We start from the raw sequence: 20,179 nt of genomic DNA, 5'->3' as shown, positions 1-20,179 counted from the left end.
TTCTCTGTTTTTATAAAATAATAATATTTCAGCTAAGCTGAGCCCCTCGCAGCAGAATAGCAGAATGCAGTGAGCGTGCTGTGCTTGCCACCTATTGACCTACCAAGCTACAAGAGAAACGGATCATATTTTATATCACATACACATTTTCAGCACAAATGCACTTTACACAGAACATACATTTCCAGACAAAAAAAATGTATACAACTAAATAACTTAGCATACTCAGATGAGAAATAAGTTCTGTTTTTGTCTCATTTTTTATACTAAGCTTCTGCCTATGCTTCTGTCTGCTAGCAGATTTGTTCATTTATCTCTTAATTGTTAACAGACCTTTTAAATCCTAAACCAATTAATATAAATTATTAAACTCAAAGGGATACTAAACCCTTTTTTTTTCATGAGTCAGAGAATGCAATTTTAAGCAACTTTCTAACTTTACTCCTATTATCGTTTTTTCTTTGTTCTCTTGCTATTTTTATTTAAAAGGCAGGAATGTAAATGCTTAGGAGCCGGCCCATTTTAGGTTCAGCACCCTAGATAGTGTTTGCTTTTTAGTGGCTACAAATTAGAAACCTAATAATCAAGCATAACCCAGGTTTTGAACAAAAGATTTGGCCAGCTAATAAGCTTTACATTCCTGCTTTTTAAATAAAGATAGCAAAAGAACAAAGAAAATTGATAATAGGAGTGAATTAGAAAGTTGTTTAAAATTGCATGCTCTATTTGAATCATTAAAGAAAAAAATTTGGATTTAGTATCCCTTTAAACATTTACTATTATAAAAAAAAAAAAAAACAGCTATCATACATTTTAAAGTATTTTGCAATAAAATATAATAGTGAAACCTGCTACAAAATAACATTAACAGGAACAAGATATTAGTAAACAACAAATTTTCAATTATTAAATGCTCATTAAATAGAAAGACACCTCCCATAGCTGTGTTGGAGGATGGGGATACTATTCAAAAAGCATGAAAATAAAAAAAAAATAAAAAAAACATAATTGAAACAATATTTGAAACTAACTGTAAAGCATTTTGAAATATATTTTAAAAACTAAATTTTGAAGTTAATTTCCCTTTAATATATTTTTCAGTCTACGTAAGTTAGTGTGTGGGGGAGCTTTCTGAAATAACAACAAAGCAGTGCTACACAAAGCGTTGCAGCCTTCACTGAGCCAGGATTTTATTTATTTTTTGTTAAAAAGCATTTTGCTCTTGTTTTCATAATTTCTAGTTCTAAACAATATATACAATACTGACGTAATGCATAATACATGGAACTTAAACAGTTATGGGATGCCTCTGTAAAAATGTATATAAAGAAGGTCATTTTGTTTCTTTAAAGGAGCAGTATACACCAATTTTCATTTAACTGCATATAATAGACACTACTATAAAGAATATGCACGGATACTGATATAAAAATCTAGTATAAAACCGTTTAAAAACTTACTTAGAAGCTCCCAATTTAACACTGTTAATGAGATAAGCCTGTGACACGCACTGTAAGGGGCTGATAGCAGAATACTCCCCTCCCCTGCATATGAAAATACACATTATATACAAACAGAAGCAGTCTGAAGTCTGTATACATCAGTAAACATCTAAAACTTTGGGGCTTGATTAGGAGTCTGAAAATCAGCACAATGTTATTTAAAAATAATCAAAACTATACATTTGTACAAAAACACTCCCCGATGGGCTATATAAATGGATCATCTACAAAACATTTATGCAAAGAAACAACTAGTGTATAATGTCCCTTTAAGGCACGTGAAGGCTAGGCATTATCCACCAATACATAGAGGACTTGTCTCTATTATTTAATTTATACTGCAATATAGACCTGACATTTCATACTACTTTTAAATCAGCTTTTAGTGAATCTATACTTGTTCATACAAAAATATGTTAGTGTGCCTAATTTCTGTTGACAGAAGTTTGTCCTACAGGAAGTGTTGTTTTCATTATGTTTTATACAAACCACTTTCTGCTCCCACAAAAATCTAAAAGATTCATTAAATTGAGAGGGAGGAGAGAAGTGAAAAAGGGCATTTGTAAAGGTACCACTTTTTTTGTGAGTCCTGTAGCACTGGTTGACTTTTTCTAACGTAGCAGTGAAACAATTAATAAAGGATCCCATTAAGCCTCTGATTATTGCTGCTAAAAAGGGAGGTTAGATTTCAATCCTTTGAAGTAACTGAGAATGATTCAGGCCTCATTACAGAGATATAATCTACATTCATACATTTATGTTAGTGATTCAAATCTAGTGGGACAGATTGAATTCCGTTAAATAGTGCATCTTTCCTGTAGAACTTTTCTCAGGCTTTTTCAGGCTAACCCAAAATGGTGACGAACAATGCAAAGTAGCTAGTTATTTAGAGATCTGACTGTGCTGTCAAAGAAAGGCTATACAGAAAAGAGAAAAAAAGAAATTAGATATAATCTAAATGGCTGTGTCAGCTTTTAATATAATCTCGGTGTTGTTAATGCGTTCTCTGTCATCACACAGTATGGAAAAAAAAGTAATTCTGTGCATGGATTTTTTTACCACACCTCCTCCAAAGCAGACAATATTCAAATATTATTAGCTTAGTATGTGGTGAAGCTGAAAATCTGCTACTCCAAGTACCTAAATTATTCTGTGCAGTTGCTTCACTAATACTCACTCATCTTATTTTTTGTTAGTGAATCACCTACTGCAGAGAAACTGTGAGAGGTGTTAGTTGTTTTTTTTTCCTGTCACTTTCAAACACTAATGTATAAAATATTTATATATATATTATTATGAATATTAATAATTATAATAATAAATAAATAAAGGGAAATTAATATAAATGCGCATTCAGTCTTCGGACTAATGCAAATTTTGAGGAGTCGTTGTTTTATATATGAACAGACAAATACATTATTGTATGCGATGGATGAAAAATGATTAAATTGATTCCTTTATGCCATTTGGTATCAGAAAAAGGTGCAGAGATGTGGGGAAGGAGTTGTACTGTTCAGTTAATAAGCTGCTTTACTTGTAATGTTGTACAGAATTACATAGTAATAGTATTACTAATGAATGATGGTAGGGACAGCTGGTCAGGCACAAAATGCTAGATTTTAGGCATAGAGGAATTTTATGTTCTTTAAACATTGAAAATGGGTTATTTTAATTGTTTAAATCTTATAATGTAAGATTTTTGTTAAAGGGACAGACTACACCAGAATTGTTGTTTTAAAAGATAGATAATCCCTTTATTACCCATTGCCCAGTTTTGCACAACCAACACAGTTATATTAATATACTTTTTACCTCTGTGATTACCTTGTATTTAAGCCTCTTATTTCAGTTCTTTTGACAGACTTGCATTTTAGCAAATCAGTGCTGACTCCTAAGTAACTCCACTTGTGAACCTATATGAAACACATGAACAAACGCCCTCTAGTGGTGAAAAACTGTCAAAATGCATTCAGAGAAGAGGCAGCTTTCAAGATCTAAGAATTTAGCATATGAGCCTACCTATGTTTAGCTTTCAACTAACAATACCAAGAGAACAAAGCAAAATTGGTGATAAAAGTAAATTGGAAAGTTCTTTAAAATTACATCCCCTATATGAATTATGAAAGTTTATTTTTGTCTAGACTGTCCCTTTAATATTAATTGTCTATTTTAGTTGTTCACATTGGAAATAGTGGTAACAAATGCAATATTTGTTCTAACCCAATGCCAGCACGGACAAAATTTGGCAGAGCCAAATTTTTGAAAAACTAATCTGGTGAACATAACAAATTGTTTGCCCAAGCATATGTCTAGAAATTAAACTATTTTTTATTTATGCATAAGAAATTGTTTAATGCATTGCAAAAGAGTTGCATAATAAATAAAAGTTTTAAAAGCATTTAAAGCTATTTTGATGCATTTTTGCAGGCCTGGGACACACCTCTTGAAAAGCCTCTTAGATGTTGCTTTACCTTTGCTGTGACCAATTAGGGACAGGTATAAACTAGCTTCAGCACATATCAGCCAATCAATGTGCAGCATGTAGAAGAGTTGTGTTCTGCTTTCCACAGGATCCATTCCAGCCTCTTTGGCAGTGAAGAAAATGCCACAATTGTCAAAGATAAATTACAAGACAAACAGGCAAGATAAATAAAGATGGAAGCTGTTTTTAATTATGCATAATTAAACATTTTATGAGAAATGGGTCCCTTTAAGTACCAACAGGTTACATACACAAAGATAAACAATGGAAAAATGCAAAAAATATATTGCTTGTCACAGAAAAAAATAGAAAATATTACTCATCATTTGGGTTCACTAGGCATGGGTGAAATAAATCAATCCATAATTGCCAAAAAAAATATATTTACAAAATAGTTATGTTTTTATACAGCCACATTGTCATTTCTTCATATAATTCCATACATGCATTTGCTCCAAAATAAATAAGCATGTAATAAAAAGGGATTGTTGCACTGCTGAAAAAAATAACACTATCTTCTGTGTCCCAGTCTTACCTGAGAGGTTCATATCTGGGGTATCTTTCTTAGAGCATTAACACATGTATCTGTGTGTGTGCGTGTGTACATGTGTTTGTTTTTGTGTATGTGTGTATGTGCATGTATGTGGTGTGCCTTTGTATGTATGTGTGAATGTGTACATGTGTATTTAGTGTGAGTGTATGTGGTGTGCGTGTATGTGGTGTGTGTCTGTATGTATTTGTGTATATGGGTGTGTATGTGTGTGTGCATGCATGCATGTGTGTTTGTCTATGTGGTATGTGTATGTGCGTGTATGTGGTGTGTGTTTGTATGTATGTGTGAATGTGTGTATGTAGTGTGAGTGTATGTGGTGTGCATGTTTGTATATATGGGTGTGTATGTGTGTGTGCGTGCATGCATGTGTGTTTGTCTATGTGGTGTGTGTATGTGTGCGTGTGTGCATGCGTGTATGTGTGTGTGTGTATGTGAGCATGTATGTGCATCTGTGTGCGTGTGTTATTTCATTTTTCTTTATCATTATATGTATGTATATACTGTATATATATATATATATATATATATATATATATATATATGTATTACAGTTATATACACACTAAATTGTTTCAGAGAAAAGAAAGTTTGTGATCTTCTGCAATATTTTTGTATATATATTTCCCATAGATTAAATAACAACCTTTATCTTCCATTGCTGCCTTTATTGATTTATTGATGATAACTCTTCACAGATCACTTACCCTATCCCAAATGCATACCATTACTTAAAGGGACAGTCTAGTTAAAATTAAACTTTCATGATTCAGATAGGGCATGCAATTTTATACAACGTTACAATTTATTTTTATCATCAAATTTCCATGGAGTTACCTAGGAGTCAGCACTGATTGGCTAAAATGCTAGTATGTCAAAAGAACTGAGATAATGGGGCAGAGGCTTAGAAACAAGGTAATCACAGAGGTTAAAAAAAAAAGTTAATATAAAAATGTTGGTTACGCAAAACTGGGGAATGGGTAATAAAGGGATTATCTATCTTTTTAAACAATACACATTGTGGAGTAGACTGTCCCTTGAAAAAATTGCTTACATCAAAAATTTCCTGTATGCTGGAAATTTTAGATGTGAGCTATTTAATATATTTATTCACAAATACAACTATGAGTATTTATTAACATGCCATATATAGTTTAAAATGTATATTAAAAATAAAATTAAAAATGTAATAATGTAACCCATTCAGAAAAGTATTTTTAAAATAATCTTTAAAAAAAGATTTTGCATTGAAATGGAAACAAATATTCTATAGGATAAATCCTAAAGGAAATAAATTTCATAAAAAAACACAAACACTAGACAGATTTTATGATTAAATTGTAGTAAAATGTTTAGCTTTGAAGTGAAAAAGTGATTCAGTAAATGAGTCATGCAGGCAGTTTAGAAATTGGTAATTTTTAGTCCCTGTTTCTTTCTTGATTAGGGAAGGAGGCTTAGACATAAATCTTGTGTACCTAAAAGAAAGAACATACTAAGTGTGAACTTTTTATTTCAGCAACGGAAGCTAAGAGGGAATAAATTAGGACCTCCTTGGAGGCTGGCTGCTTTAAGAAAGAGAAGCTAATGATGTCTTTTTCATCTCCTTTAAACCAGCATGTACTGTAATCAGCATTAGATGGGATGTCTGTAGATTTTCTATAGCAGAGGAAAGAAAAAAAAAAGTCAGCAAGCAACAATCTCCAGGTGGCTCTCAAGCACTTCACTGCCAGAAAAAAAAACGAAGAAAAAAAAAGTTACAGTGCAAAACAAGTCAAAAAGGGGCTCCCTGGTGGGGATTGGCTCAGGCTGGAAGACAGCAGGATTTGTAAAGCATGAGTATCCAAGCATGCTGGTGGGCAGCTCAGAGGAGAGGAACGTTTAGCATCAATTAGTAGGTTTCAGATCAGTGGAAGGGATCAGTAATCTCCAGAGCTTCCAAGAAGAATCCCCCCTCCCGACCGTCTCCTCCCCTACTACTGGGTTTCAGATGTCCACCGCTGCTTGACCCCAGCAGTCTTGACTGACCACCAGAAACATCCCACCTCTAGAGTGGAATCATTGACATTTATTCCGGCTTCCATCCTTTTTACATCAAGAGAAGTTTCTTCTTCAAAGCAAACTGCTCTTCCCATGCTAAGAGAGAGGGTTTTTACAGCCTGGTCTGGAGGGAAGAGAGCAAAAGGAGGTGGAATAGACACTAACTCAGACATTTAGGGGGGTTGAATATGTTGTCAACTATTCCTTTTTGGGCTCTGTACACTTTTTCATGCTGCAGAGAGAGAGGAAGCAACTGCTGTGAGAGAAAGAGCAAAGAATAGAACAGGGAACAATACACTAGATTTCGTTTCTAAGGATATCTGAGGACTATGGGTCTGTAGATGAGTTTTGTTACTGGAGTTATGGATGTTGGTGCATTATTCTGTACATCAGAAAGTAGAGAATTCCTGGAGATACGAGACCACTCATTTTACTCTATATACATTTTTACCTTTTCAGTATGTTTCTTTTCATGAGGCATTTTCTGATGCCGACAGCCTCAGTACAATGTGGAAATGGATACTGACAAATGGTGCCTCAGGCTTTTCCCACCTGCCCTGCTCCTTGCTGCTCTTTTTCTTCGTATCCACTTTGTCTGTCACCTGCAATGACGCCAGGAGCAAGGACTCCCCAGAGGTCTCCTCTAACTCTTCTTCTGGGAGACATGTGCGAAGCTACAACCACCTACAAGGAGATGTGCGATTTAGGAAACTCTTCTCCTTCAACAAATACTTCCTCACCATTAATGAGAGTGGCAAGGTCAGCGGGACCAAAAAGAATGACTGCCCATACAGTAAGTACCTGAGACCCCCCAATACGCCTGACTGAGGTAACATCCAATGCTGGATGTATTGCTAAAAGTGTTAATATATCTTATTACACATTTAGGGTTAATTAATTGTATATATATTGTAGTCACATCATTTATACATTCTGTAGATATATAATCTAGCCCGCAGGGGTCATCAGGAGGGCATGCATTTAATCCTGGTAAAGGTTGGTGGACATTAAATGTGTTGAAGGAAATTAATAAATATATTATGTGCACAATGGAGAGATTTGCATAGAGAAAGATGAAACTTTGCTTAGTTCCACAACTGCAAATGTGTATAGGTGAATGGATTGCTATGGGATGGTACTGCCTTTATGGACATTTACCAGTTTATGGCAGGTAAATAGAAATCTGTTTAAGGCAAAGACCCAACACTTGGCACATATTGAATTTAATACTGATTGTGCTTTTCAGTTAGTAAGGTGAAGTTAGAATGAAAAAGAAGTTTCATATCATTAATAAATTTGGGTTTTATTTAGATCTTGCTTTGTACTTGCAATTTTTTTAGATGACTTAATTCTATAGAGAGAATAAGTGATTGCTGGGTCTAATAGAGTCGTTCTGTTAATTCACTATTCAACAAACTTAACGCATTGACTGCCAGAGAGGACTTGAAATGAGTCCCATACCCCTATGTAAATGAATTAGTTTTTGCTAAATTTGTGGATGGAGTGAAATGAAAACACACATTCTAATAGGGAGCATTTCATCCCAAAAACATCATAGAATTGTCTGTGATTATTTAGTTTCCAACTTCAAACGGTTTATAAATGACCCCTTTTATAGACCTGGGTGTGAAATGTCAGTGATTACAGTGCGTGTACTCTGGGTGCATCACTATTGCTGCTTTGTTCAACCTCCTTTTCACACGAACCTTTAAATTATCCTCTAATGTCCAGGTCTCTCTAGCACTGTCAAAAGCTTCACAAGTCTTTTAACTATAGCCTGTAGTAGTCTTGTCAGGTGGGTAAACTGGAGTGTAAGATGCCTGACACCTCTCAGCCAGCTGCATCTTCTATGGATTTAACCAAACTCTAACTTCTGCACTTCAACACCAGCAAGCATGGGAAAGCTTGGGGTTGTAAATTACCCCAGATCAAGTGTCAAAAACGTCACAGAGCTTGCAATCATTAGACAATAGATTTAAACATTTGGGATCTGCCCTACAAGACCCAGGTATCATACATGTACAGCAATTACCTCCCATATAAAGACATCCATTTCTAGAGGAGCCAGACATCCAGCCCCAGTGACAGTTCTGATTAGTTTATATTTTATTTTTAACTAGTTAACTCCCAGATCTCTTTCTATTTCTAACTTTCGCTATTATATACTTATAACTGCTTAATGTGAGTAGTATGAAATTGATAATGGTCAAGATTAACAATATGAGACTGACTACAGAAACTGACACTCTGCAATTCATATACCTATGTAGTCAGGGGGGTCACTTTCAGCATGCATTTGTTCATTTCTGTTTGGTTGTATATAGTTGGCTAAAACAAGATTTCAGAGATCTGAGAAAAAGTACTAAGTCTGACAATAATTATCCCTTATTATTTAAGGGGTTTACATGATCCAGAGAGAGAGAGAGAGAGAGAGAGACAGAAAAAAACGTGATTTTTGCTTAAAGGGGGGGGTTTCTGGTTTTGATTTCAGTGAAGTACTTTGGTTAAAAAAAAAGGAGTATGCACAAATTTTACAACTAGGAAAATACAATAATGTACAGATTTCTACTTCTTTTGCCTTGTTTGGGTACATTCAAGAGCTGTGACGAAAGGCAATCACAGCAAACATACATATGCTGATCATTGCCAGATTTTTTTACAGTTCTGAGTATATACTGCAGATTTATGACAGTGTGCTTAAATCCACTGCCGTTTAACTCCTTGGCTCCCAGAGACTTCTGTAGTGCATCGATCACAGAGACTTGCAGGAACCTTTTGCAGGCAAGGGGTTAATGCAGACCAATGACTGGTTGCATCTACATTTAGGGCAATTTAATTATTAAATATCATCATAGTATTCGGCTTGGGGTGAGGCACTAGCCTGTCTAACGCGATCTGTTCCTGATACACGAACCGCTATAAGGACAATTAGGCATCATCCTGTTGAGAAACAGTTAGGGACATCTATATGACATCTGTATGATTTGTGTGTGTGTGTGTGACTATATGCATATGCATGTGCTTGTGTATCTGTGTGTGTATATATACATATGTGCATGTGTATGTGTATATACGAGTGTGCATGTGTTTGTGTATCTGTGTATATACATGTGTGCATGTGTTTGTGTAGTATCTGTGCATATACATGTGTGCATGTGCTTGTGTATCTATGTGTGTGTATCTGTGTGCGTGTGTATCTGTGTGTGTGTGTGTGTATGTGTATATATATATATATATATATATATATATATGTGTGTGCATGTGTTTGTGTATCTGTTTATATACATGTGTGCATGTGTTTGTGTATCTATGTATATACATATGTGCATGTGTCTGTGTATCTGTGTATATACATGTGTACATGTGTTTGTATATCTGTGTGTATTCATGTGTCTGTATATTTGTGTATCCGTGAGTTTATACACTGTGTGTGTGTCTGTGTCTATGTGAATGTGTTTTATTGTTACATTGAATGTCTAAATAAGTCTGTTACATTTAATTGCCGTCTATGCCCAGTTGGAAATGTTACATTTAATATTCATACCGGGGATTTAAGAAACCGGTGGTGGTTACTTTAAAGTAAGGACAGTGTTTTAATTAATTTCATTTGTTACTTTGAAATAAACTGGAATCTAGGTGGAGAGTTTAGTATTTTTTTTTGTGTTTATATTTTTAGAGAAAGTGTGTATTGGTTGTATAGAATGTGACTACTGTCTAATGTTTCTATAGAGCATGTGTGTAGTGTTTGTATAAAGTGTGTGTTTGTATATAATGTATGTGTGCAGTGTTGTGTAGTGTTTGTATAGAATGTGTTTTTGTATATAATGTGTGTGTGTTTAGGGTTTGTATAAAATGTGTGTGTGCAGTGTTTGTATAGAATGTGTATGTGTAGTGTTTGTTTAGAATGTGTGTGTGCAGTGTTTGTATAGAATGTATGTGTGTGTGTTCAGTGTTGTGTAGTGTTTGTTAAGAATGTGTGTGTGTGTGTGTGTAGTGTTTGTATAGTATGTATGTGTGTTTGTATTATATTTGTATAGTGTGTTTCTGTGCAATGTTTGTTTAGTGTGTGTCTGTGTGCAGTGTTTGTATAGAGAGTGTGTGCAGTGTTTGCATAGAGAGTGTGTGTGTGCATTGTTTGTATAACATGCATGTGTGTTTGTATAATGTTTGTATAGTGTGTGTGTTTGTATGCAGTGTTTGTATACCATGTCTGTGTTTGTATGTTTGGGTAGTGTGTGTTTATGTGTAGTATTTGTATAGTGTGGGTGTTTGTGTACAGTTGTGTACAGTTTTAGTGTAGATTGCATGTGCAGTGTTTGTATAGCATGTGTGAGGGTTTCTATAATGTTTGTATATAGAGTGTGTGTGCAGTATTTGTATAGCATGATTGTGTTTGTATAATGCTTGTATGGTGTTTGTGTGTAGTTTTTGTATTAAATGTGTGTGTTTGTATTGGTTCTATAGAATGCTTGTTCCTGTATAATGTTTGCATAGTGTGTAGTGTATGTATAAAATATATGTGTGTGTGTATGTTTAATATATGTAAAGTGTGTGTGTGTAGCCTTTGTATAGAATGTGTGTGTTTGTATTGGTTCTATAGAATGCTTGTTCCTGTGTAATCTTTGCATAGTGTGTGTGTGTGTGTATTGTATGTAGATAATATGTGTGTGTGTGTTTAATATAAGTATAGTGTGTGTATTGTATGTAGTGTATGTAGATAGTATGTGTGTGTGTGTTTAATATAAGTATAGTGTGTGTGTGTTTAATATAAGTATAGTGTGTGTGTATTGTATGTAGTGTATGTAACTAATATGTGTGTGTGTGTGTTTAATATATGTATAGTGTGTGTAGTCTTGGTATAGAATGTGTGTGCATGTAATGCTTGTATGTGTGTGTAGTGCTTTTAGTGTGAGTGTGTATAAGTACATACGCTTCAACTAAGGTTCTTCACATAATATTATTTCACATCTACTTAAATCTTAAATATTTTCTTAGGTACTGAAGCTGAAAAGGCAGTCACTGTAATGAGCAATGTGAAATGTTCAGCAGCGTGTGTTATCACTGCTCTATGCTGCTGCTGTTGGCATTTTTTGCTTTGTCTGGTAATATGATCCTTCTGTCTGTCTTCTGCTCACTGCATATCTGGTTTTCTCGCTTGGTATCAACTGGTGTTTTGTTTCTAAAAGCATCAGTGTAGTCCCAGAACCTTAAATATTTTAGGTTTAAAATATGACCACTTGTGAGCCACCTTTTTTAATCTAACTACATTACTCAGCTGGACTTGCTTGGGCTACTATGTTAGTATCTGGGTGCAACATACAAATATCTATATTTTTCTTTGACCTCTCCTTAAACTAAGTGTTACATACTCCCAGTAATTGTGATGTTGCTTGTGTAGTGCTGGCTTCTCTTTAATCAACTCAATAAAGCCCATTTCCTTTGATGTTTGCACTGTCGTGCTACCGTTCCTATTTGTTAATCCCAGCAGATTGTTCTCTAGTCAGACACCCAGTGTAGCTATTAGATCTCTGTTTGTAATGTCTCTGCATCACAGCATAGTCCTTTGATAGCTGTACAGCCCCAAAGACATTAGAGTGTAGTTGAATATTTCTTACTACTTCTGTGGGTGTTTTCATCTTTCCCCTTATGCTATTTTTATTTATTTATTTCTATTTATTATTTCTAAATGCTGTTTATTAACCACCAACACTTTATATATATATATATATATATATATATATATACTGTATATACTGTATATATATATATATATATATATATATATATATATATACAGTATATACAGTATATATATATATATTAATCTATATACACACATAAATATATATATATACACACACACATATATATATATACACACACACACACACATATATATATATATGTATATATATATACAGTATATATACAGTATATATATATACATATATATACAGTATATATGAGATCAAGTAATTGTCAGTTTTCTTGGAAGCTAATAAAAGCAATACAGTAATTTATTGATTTTATATGGATGACATATGACCATAATATAGTACTGCTTGTCTAGTTCATCATTTGTTTGTGTTAATAACATGATATAAAATGCCAGTGTAATGATGCAAAATATTTGTTGGTCTATTGTAACTATGTTATACTTTAAGAGACATTTTCTAGCTATACAATTTGTAGTTTCTCTTTATTATTTTATTTAATTACACGTTATTTTTTTTTTAATTGAACCTATCTTATTCTATAAATGTTTTATATTTTTTGTTGGATAAATAATAGTAAAAATAAATATGACGTTTACTTTAATGATTTAATAAGGAAGTGGAAATATAGACGTCTGTTCATTTAAATATATACCCATGAAGTTATTTAGGCTTGAATGATATTCATTACCATAATTATCTAAACAACTTCAGAGTAATTAGTGACTAGAAATCAGTCGGACCATGCTAAGACGTTTAAGATCAAAGAACATCTGCTATTTTACATTTTCCTCAAAATATAGAATGTGTTTTTTAGCCTGTTGCATTAAAAAAAAAATAATACACTAATAATAACTTAAATACTTGAAACTTTTCTAATTTGTATTTTATGAACATCTGTGTCAAAATTTTGGGAGTAAAAGATATAGGTTTTGTAAGTCATAATTTCACATGTGGTTGTGTAATCAGATGTTTGCCATAATTTCCAGATGGACTGCCTCAGCACAAGTTCACGGTATCATTAAGATATTGTCTAAAATGTTGCCTAATTACATGGGAACAAACTTGTGCCATGCCCACAGGCTAGTCAGTTAGCCCACCAAATGGTAAATTGTAGCCAATTAGGATGTTTATACTCCAGTAACTGTTAGAAATGTTTGATCCTAACCCACACCTGATATGTTCCTTTTTTATCCTACATCCTCCCCCTAAAAATGCATTGGCTGCTAGTAGCTCTATAGAACATCTGTCTATGTCTGCAAGTTTCTGAGAAGTAAATAACAAACTCTGTACTTAGGTTGTCCAATATATGGCCCAGAGGCAAAATATGGCCTTCCTGTGGTTCACAGTTATAATAAGCTACATTTCTATATCTCCCAATATGCAACACACAAAGCGTTCCTATTCTTTTAGCTATTTTCTTTTGATCTGTGTGTGGCTCCAATAAATATATATTTAGACAAGGCCAGATTGGCCTACCGGGACACCAGGAGATTTTCCAGTAGGTCACAGCAGCTGGGAGTGGCCAGCTACAATTTAAGGGGATGGTGCTAGTGAGACTATGATCTCTATTACCTCTCTTCACTTCTCCTCTGAGCTATATGTAATAAGTAAAAAGTCTTTCCTTGTAAGTTTTATTTCCTAGACAATGTACCATTTAGTAGCCATTCTTTGAATGGTTTCTAGTATCTAATTAAGTCACACTGTAAGAAAGAGTGGCTCACCTATGGACAGAAAATAGGGCTGCTCTTGTCTTGCATATATATTAATATTTATTTACCAGTATCATTTTCTTTTTTACACAAATCAATTCATCTTTGGAAATATCTATTTCCTAAGCCCATTAATATATTAGATCGTCACAAATATTATTTGCAGAAGATTTATGGTGTTTCCTATTTAGAAATAAATACTCTTGAAATAGGTTCTAGCTCGTAATTGTATAAAGCCCAATGAATCTGATACACTTTAATGATGTTTTTATTTAGATTTAGAACATGATCTTATGGACTTGCATTCCTGTGTATACTTTGCCATTAACTTTGTTGCTATGTTGATGTTACCCATATTGTAATCTTGAAAGTATATTAAGTAGATACAAAAAACTGGGTTAGATTGTGGCTCTGATCAGTGGAGGTTCCAGTACTTAAAATTTGGGGGAACTAATTGGGAATATAACAAAGGTGGTAAAAACTTTGAAAGACATAATATACGGAGCCCTTTGCAGCTCTAGGGGGTGCTATACATACGTTTGGAGGTGATAGCGCTCACAGCTCTCCTCTAGAAAGGCCATTGACTGTAATACAAAATATATATTTAAAAAAATAAATTAAATCATATTTAAACTAATGTCATGGAGATATGAACAATACATTTTAAAATATGTAGCATTGAAGCACATGGTGATCTAATGTAAAATCACTGTATTAAAATATGTTACTATAAGTGTAGGATTCAATTACTTACTTTATTTAGTGTTTATCTTTCATATCATATCACAATAGTTAGACCAAAATAGTGTGTTATGTTAAGTGTTAAAATAGAGGTTTTGATACACACTACTGTGTACATAACCCAAGGTCATTAGCAACTCTCTGTGTCAGCAATCTGTGAGTTGTTTTTAGGATTGTAAGTCTTATGTAAATTTACTTTTTTATTACAAACATAAATTTCCATTTATATATGTTGACTAAGTCAACATAACTTTTTACATTTAGATTTATAAACCAATTAAGTATGCATTGAATCATGAAACCAATGTTACAAGGGTGAGTGCGTTAACTATATTGCAACTCTAATATATCTTGCTAAATATGACAGCAGCTGGTGCAGTTTGACATAGTTCGGCAAGATTCCAAGAACAGCAAATCTTGTTATACTATGGCTGTCCAAAATTAAACTCATACATACTCAGCACTTAATCCCTCTACCCAAAACATTTATGAACATTGGCACCCCAGAATTCTCACCATATTAAGATAATCCCATTTACAGGTCATAGTCTGGAGAGTAAACCAATTTTTTGTTTCCAATGTGTTAGTGTGTCATTTAAAATAACACAGCTCATATTTTATATTCACTGATATATATTATCATGACTCAGCTGAGCACCATAAAAAAATGTACAGATGCAATGTATTATAGACTGATGTGTAACACTCAGCACTCAGTGATGTGAGATATTTATTTAAATTGAATTTTAAAGTACAAAAATAAAAATTCCACTCCAAATCATCACATCTGTCGTACTTATCAGTCATCATTGTTCTGCGTGTTGAATGCCATTCCTTGCGTCCTTCCAAAGGCTTAGACAAATTCATTTAAATCTTAAAGGGACATGAAACACAAATTGTGAGATACATGATAATGTACCCTCATATCTGAGATGAATTTTGCAATGAATAATGCAGCTTTATTTTTTCAAATTAGTATATTGTTTAATGTTCTTTCTGATTACGCTGTCCACCAGAATAAATCTAATCAATCACAAACTGATACATATATATTTATTAAACCAGTATTGAATCAGACATAAGCTCCTTTCTAATTTCCATCAATTTGGTATGCCCCCTGCTATTACAAGTAATTATTTTCTTATCATGATTGTTGATACAAAACTGATAGTCCACCTTATGAGAGTAAATGACTAGAGATGCAAGGGGAGGGAGGAGGAACACACAGCTATGGGAGAACGTGTAATGAAACATTTTATGTGTTGTTACATTGTGAGTTTCACGGTCCTTTAATTGCAAGTAACATACAACCTCTCTTATTTAAAGGGACATACTGTAGTGAAAAATGAATTTGCTCATTTTTGTTAGGTTTATTAAATATATATATATATATTGTTTCTGTCATTATGTGTCTAACTTCTACTAAGAGTAAACATTTCAGAGTAGGATACTACTGGAAGATACACACGTATGCATCCCTAGAATGGCCTACAAGACTATTTTCTTCTAGAGCAGCATGGTAACACAACTGTTGTGTTTAACCCCTTATTAGCAGTTAAAAATATAGTGATAGAATGTAATTTGTTAACAATACAGTGTTATGAAATAGAGCTATTTATTAATAGTTTATATATATATATATATATATATATATATATATATATTGCACACAATTCACATGTATGCACATATTGCTTATGGGCTGATGAGGACAGCTCCCAAAGCTCTGTTGTTTGGCAGTGACAACTGTCCACCAGCATAAGAAAAAATAAAATATTTATTCATGATAAAAATATAAACCATGGTGAAATAAAGCAGGAATGTAAAGCTTAGGATACAGACCATTTTTGGTTCAGAACCTGGGTTGTGCTTGCTTATTGGTGGCTAAATGTAGCCATCAATAAGCAAGTTCTATCCTAGGTGCTGAACCTAAAACAGGCCAGCTCCTAAGCTTTACATTCCTGTTTTGTTTTTTCGTTTTTTTTTTTATAACAAACCAAGAGAATGAAGACAATTTGATAATAGGAGTAAATTAGAAAGTTGCCTAAAATTACATGCTCTATCCCAATCATGGAAGAAACAATTTGGGGTTAGTGTCCCTTTAAAATCAAAGATTAAGAAATATACCAGGAAAAACTGGCATGTTTCTCAGCTAAGATAAGTAAAGTTGGCTGTTTATTATGCTATTTCTTTCTACAGTGTGAAATTAAAGAACATATAAGTGACTGCAATAAAAATGCAATGTTTGACAATAAAATGTTTTAAATTCTTACAAGTGGAATCCAAAAATATTAGTACTAATGTGTGCTGAGATTACTAGAGTTAAATCAATAGCGCCTTTATTTTTGCACTCATAATAAGTTGAAAGTATCTTTTTTAGAACTCTTAATGAAAGTCTAGGTCATACCAGCATCTGGATATTGGATAGCACAAGTGTGATAAATCCCTCATGTAATAGACTTCTATGGGGCGCTCGGAAAAACTCATATTGGCTATCACACGAACACTAAATTGCAGTTAGTAGTGGATTTCTTCAATTAGATATAAACTATGGTGTTGTATTGAAATGAAAATTTAAAACAATGCACACATACATAGATATGCATACACACATACATACACATATTTATACACACCCATATATATATATATATATATATATATATACACACACACACACACACATATGCACCATTGAGCCCTTCCCATTGCAGCACTTATACAATATTTTTCTATAATGAAACTTTAGTTATTAAAATATTTTATAACAATATATTTTTCATGTGTTTTGTTATGCATATTTTCAGGACTCCAAAAGCACAAAACTAAAAAGCACTATTTTGTGTAACTCTTAAAGAGACTGTTCACTGTAAATTTGTTTTTCCTGAATGTGTTGCACATGACTTGTTATACCAGCTGCAGCATATAAAATGTAGGAGAATTTACTCATTAATGCTTCTTTTTGCAAAATATAAATATCTGGATTTTATCTTTGAAACCTCAGCCCATCAAAATAGGGTTGGCTTACTGACAGATCAGATCTTGTTATCATACCACTCAAATGCTTCCTTTTCTTATCTCTGTTTCTGTACAATACTTAGAAAGAACAATTAAAAATGAACATTTTAGAGCTTTATCTCTTCCACCTCCCACTGTGAGTGTAATTTCTTCTGCTCGCTGTGTTAACATAGTTTCTCAATAGCCTATACCTAGGTATAGAAACTTTATTATAGGTAGGGATACTACCGGCTAAATCAGCTATTTCAAATACAATATAAAGTCTAAGAAGCTATCCAACAGGTAAAATATATCATTAGGAACAAATTAAGGAGAGAAAAATTTGGGGGTAAACTGCCCCTTTAACTCACCACTGGCAATTTGAGAGCTGATAGCGATCATTGCGCTATTCATTAAAAGTCTAGGAAAAGCTAAAATCAGGTTGGCCACATGAAGATTCTCTGGTTAATAATTTTTACCTTTGAATTGTAGTACTAGATTGTCTGTATTTTTAGTGCAGGTATCAATAGCTCCCCACTTGTAACCTAGCCCTTATTTTGTATGCTGATCTTTTTGCTGTGCATTGCTTGATTACTGATGATGTGCTATGTATATAAAATGTTTCTTTATGTCTTAATATGGGAGGTGCGATGTAAGCAATATTAGTGCTTAACATGTTGTACAGAATCAGTGATACACATTATGTAACCCCCCCTTATTAAGCACTATAGATTTCTGCAATATTTTGGGGTCTATTTATAGCTGCACAAATACTGACTATGAACCAAGTTAAGGAAACTCGGGTAAAATAAATAACCCACTTCTAAAAAATCGGCTGTTCTGTAAATGCAAACCTGATGTAAGGCTTCACCTAATAACTCATTTGCACATCACAAGCCAGCACAATTTGGTTAAAGGGACACTGTAGTCTGGAAAAAATATATCATACAATAATAATAAGTACTGAAATAAATACATTTATAATGCCCTTCATGTTTCAAATACTTATCGTTTATCAGATATTTGTCCCCAAATTTGTTATCCTTTCCAAACCCACTTCGTTGCTAGCTGTTATCATTTTCTAATCTGTGCTGAGAACCCAGGTTCCTTCCAAGATGGCGAGCATTAACCGATATGCGCATTTGCAATATACCGCAACGTCATTGAATACTTCACTCTCTTCAGATTGGTTCTGGAATATTAGTCAGTTTGGATTTGGAAGGATCAATCACGCACGCGCTACAGAAAAAATCAAATTGTGCATGTGCAATGCTACGCAATAGTCCTTTAACTATATGCGAAAAGTAAACGTCTGATTGGTTGAAGTTTTGGGACATGCACTGCCCATATTGGAGGGCGGGATAGAGTGACGTCATAAAGGAATAATATAAATTGATTATATGGCGTTATGCAGCTTTGTTTTGGGAATACAGTAGGTCAATTTAATTTTATATATATATTTCTAAATGTGGCTTTATTTTGGGAATAAAAAATAAAAATTTAGTAATCCTTTAACAAAGAAAAATGGCAAACTTGCTATTACAAGTATAGCAAGATGGATACCCACAAATCCAGCAAACTTTAAAGGGACATTAAATACCTCTTGTTTTTGTGTAAATAAAATGTGCTTGTCACACATTTCTTAGAGGACAAAACAATTATTCTATACCCTATGTTATACTAAGGAAATTGATAACATATTGATATGTGTTGAATTGCAGATTTTTTAAAACCTAGGGTACAGAACTTTCGTTTTGGCCTCTCTAAGGAGCTCGGGAAAAGCACACAAAAAACAAACAAACAACAACAACAACAAAATAAATAGAAGTGTTAATATCCATTTAAAGCTAAAGTTGGGGTTTCAAGTTGCATAAGCTGAACTTGCTGACTTGTGGCAGTTAGGGCTTAAAACCTAAGTGTAGTAAGCCTCTGGTTTAAAATGTTTAGTTGTAAATATCTGTTTCTAATAATTTTACACTTGTGACTTACTATAATTTCATTTTTTTTCCTTAACTATAGCCAGCAGGTGACAAGTGCAGGACTTGAAATCCATGGCTTTAGCTTCAAAAGTACAACAAAAAATATATTTATTCATTTATAATTAATGCCAAATAACACCCAAAGCATTTCTTTTAAAGTGGACTTACTACTGTTTAACAGTAGCGCGTCTGCCTTAAAATTACCCCTGCTAATATTACTCTTTTTGACAGTGGCATTGGTTATAAATTACATCCAGTTTTTTTCACCAAGTGAACAGTGAAAAGCGAGTTTTATAAAGAAAACAAACAACAACAAAAAAACAACCAGTAAGTTAGGATGTTGGATAAACGATGCTGTTTCATATCTTGCTTACAGTCAGTCCAATCAGTTTAGAGCAGCTGAATCTTCAGTCAATTATTTTCAGTCAAAAAGTAGACTGTCCAGTTGGCTCTACCAGGATAGAT

The 20,179-nt window shown here is 33.5% G+C and overlaps 1 protein-coding gene across 1 annotated transcript in view; it reads left to right on the top strand.

The window, feature by feature from the left end:
- Positions 1–6,303: 6,303 nt before the first annotated feature.
- Positions 6,304–20,179, top strand: part of FGF10 (fibroblast growth factor 10) — a 95,797-nt gene continuing 81,921 nt past the window's right edge. The window contains exon 1 of the mRNA XM_053701259.1: positions 6,304–7,364. Within this exon, the coding sequence (XP_053557234.1) occupies positions 6,938–7,364 (427 nt within the window). The 5' untranslated portion in view covers positions 6,304–6,937. The remainder of the gene's footprint in view (positions 7,365–20,179) is intronic.

This window comes from Bombina bombina, chromosome 2 (genome assembly GCF_027579735.1).
Source record: "Bombina bombina isolate aBomBom1 chromosome 2, aBomBom1.pri, whole genome shotgun sequence".
NCBI lineage: Eukaryota > Metazoa > Chordata > Amphibia > Anura > Bombinatoridae > Bombina > Bombina bombina.
This window is presented reverse-complemented; position numbering and strand designations above follow the sequence as displayed.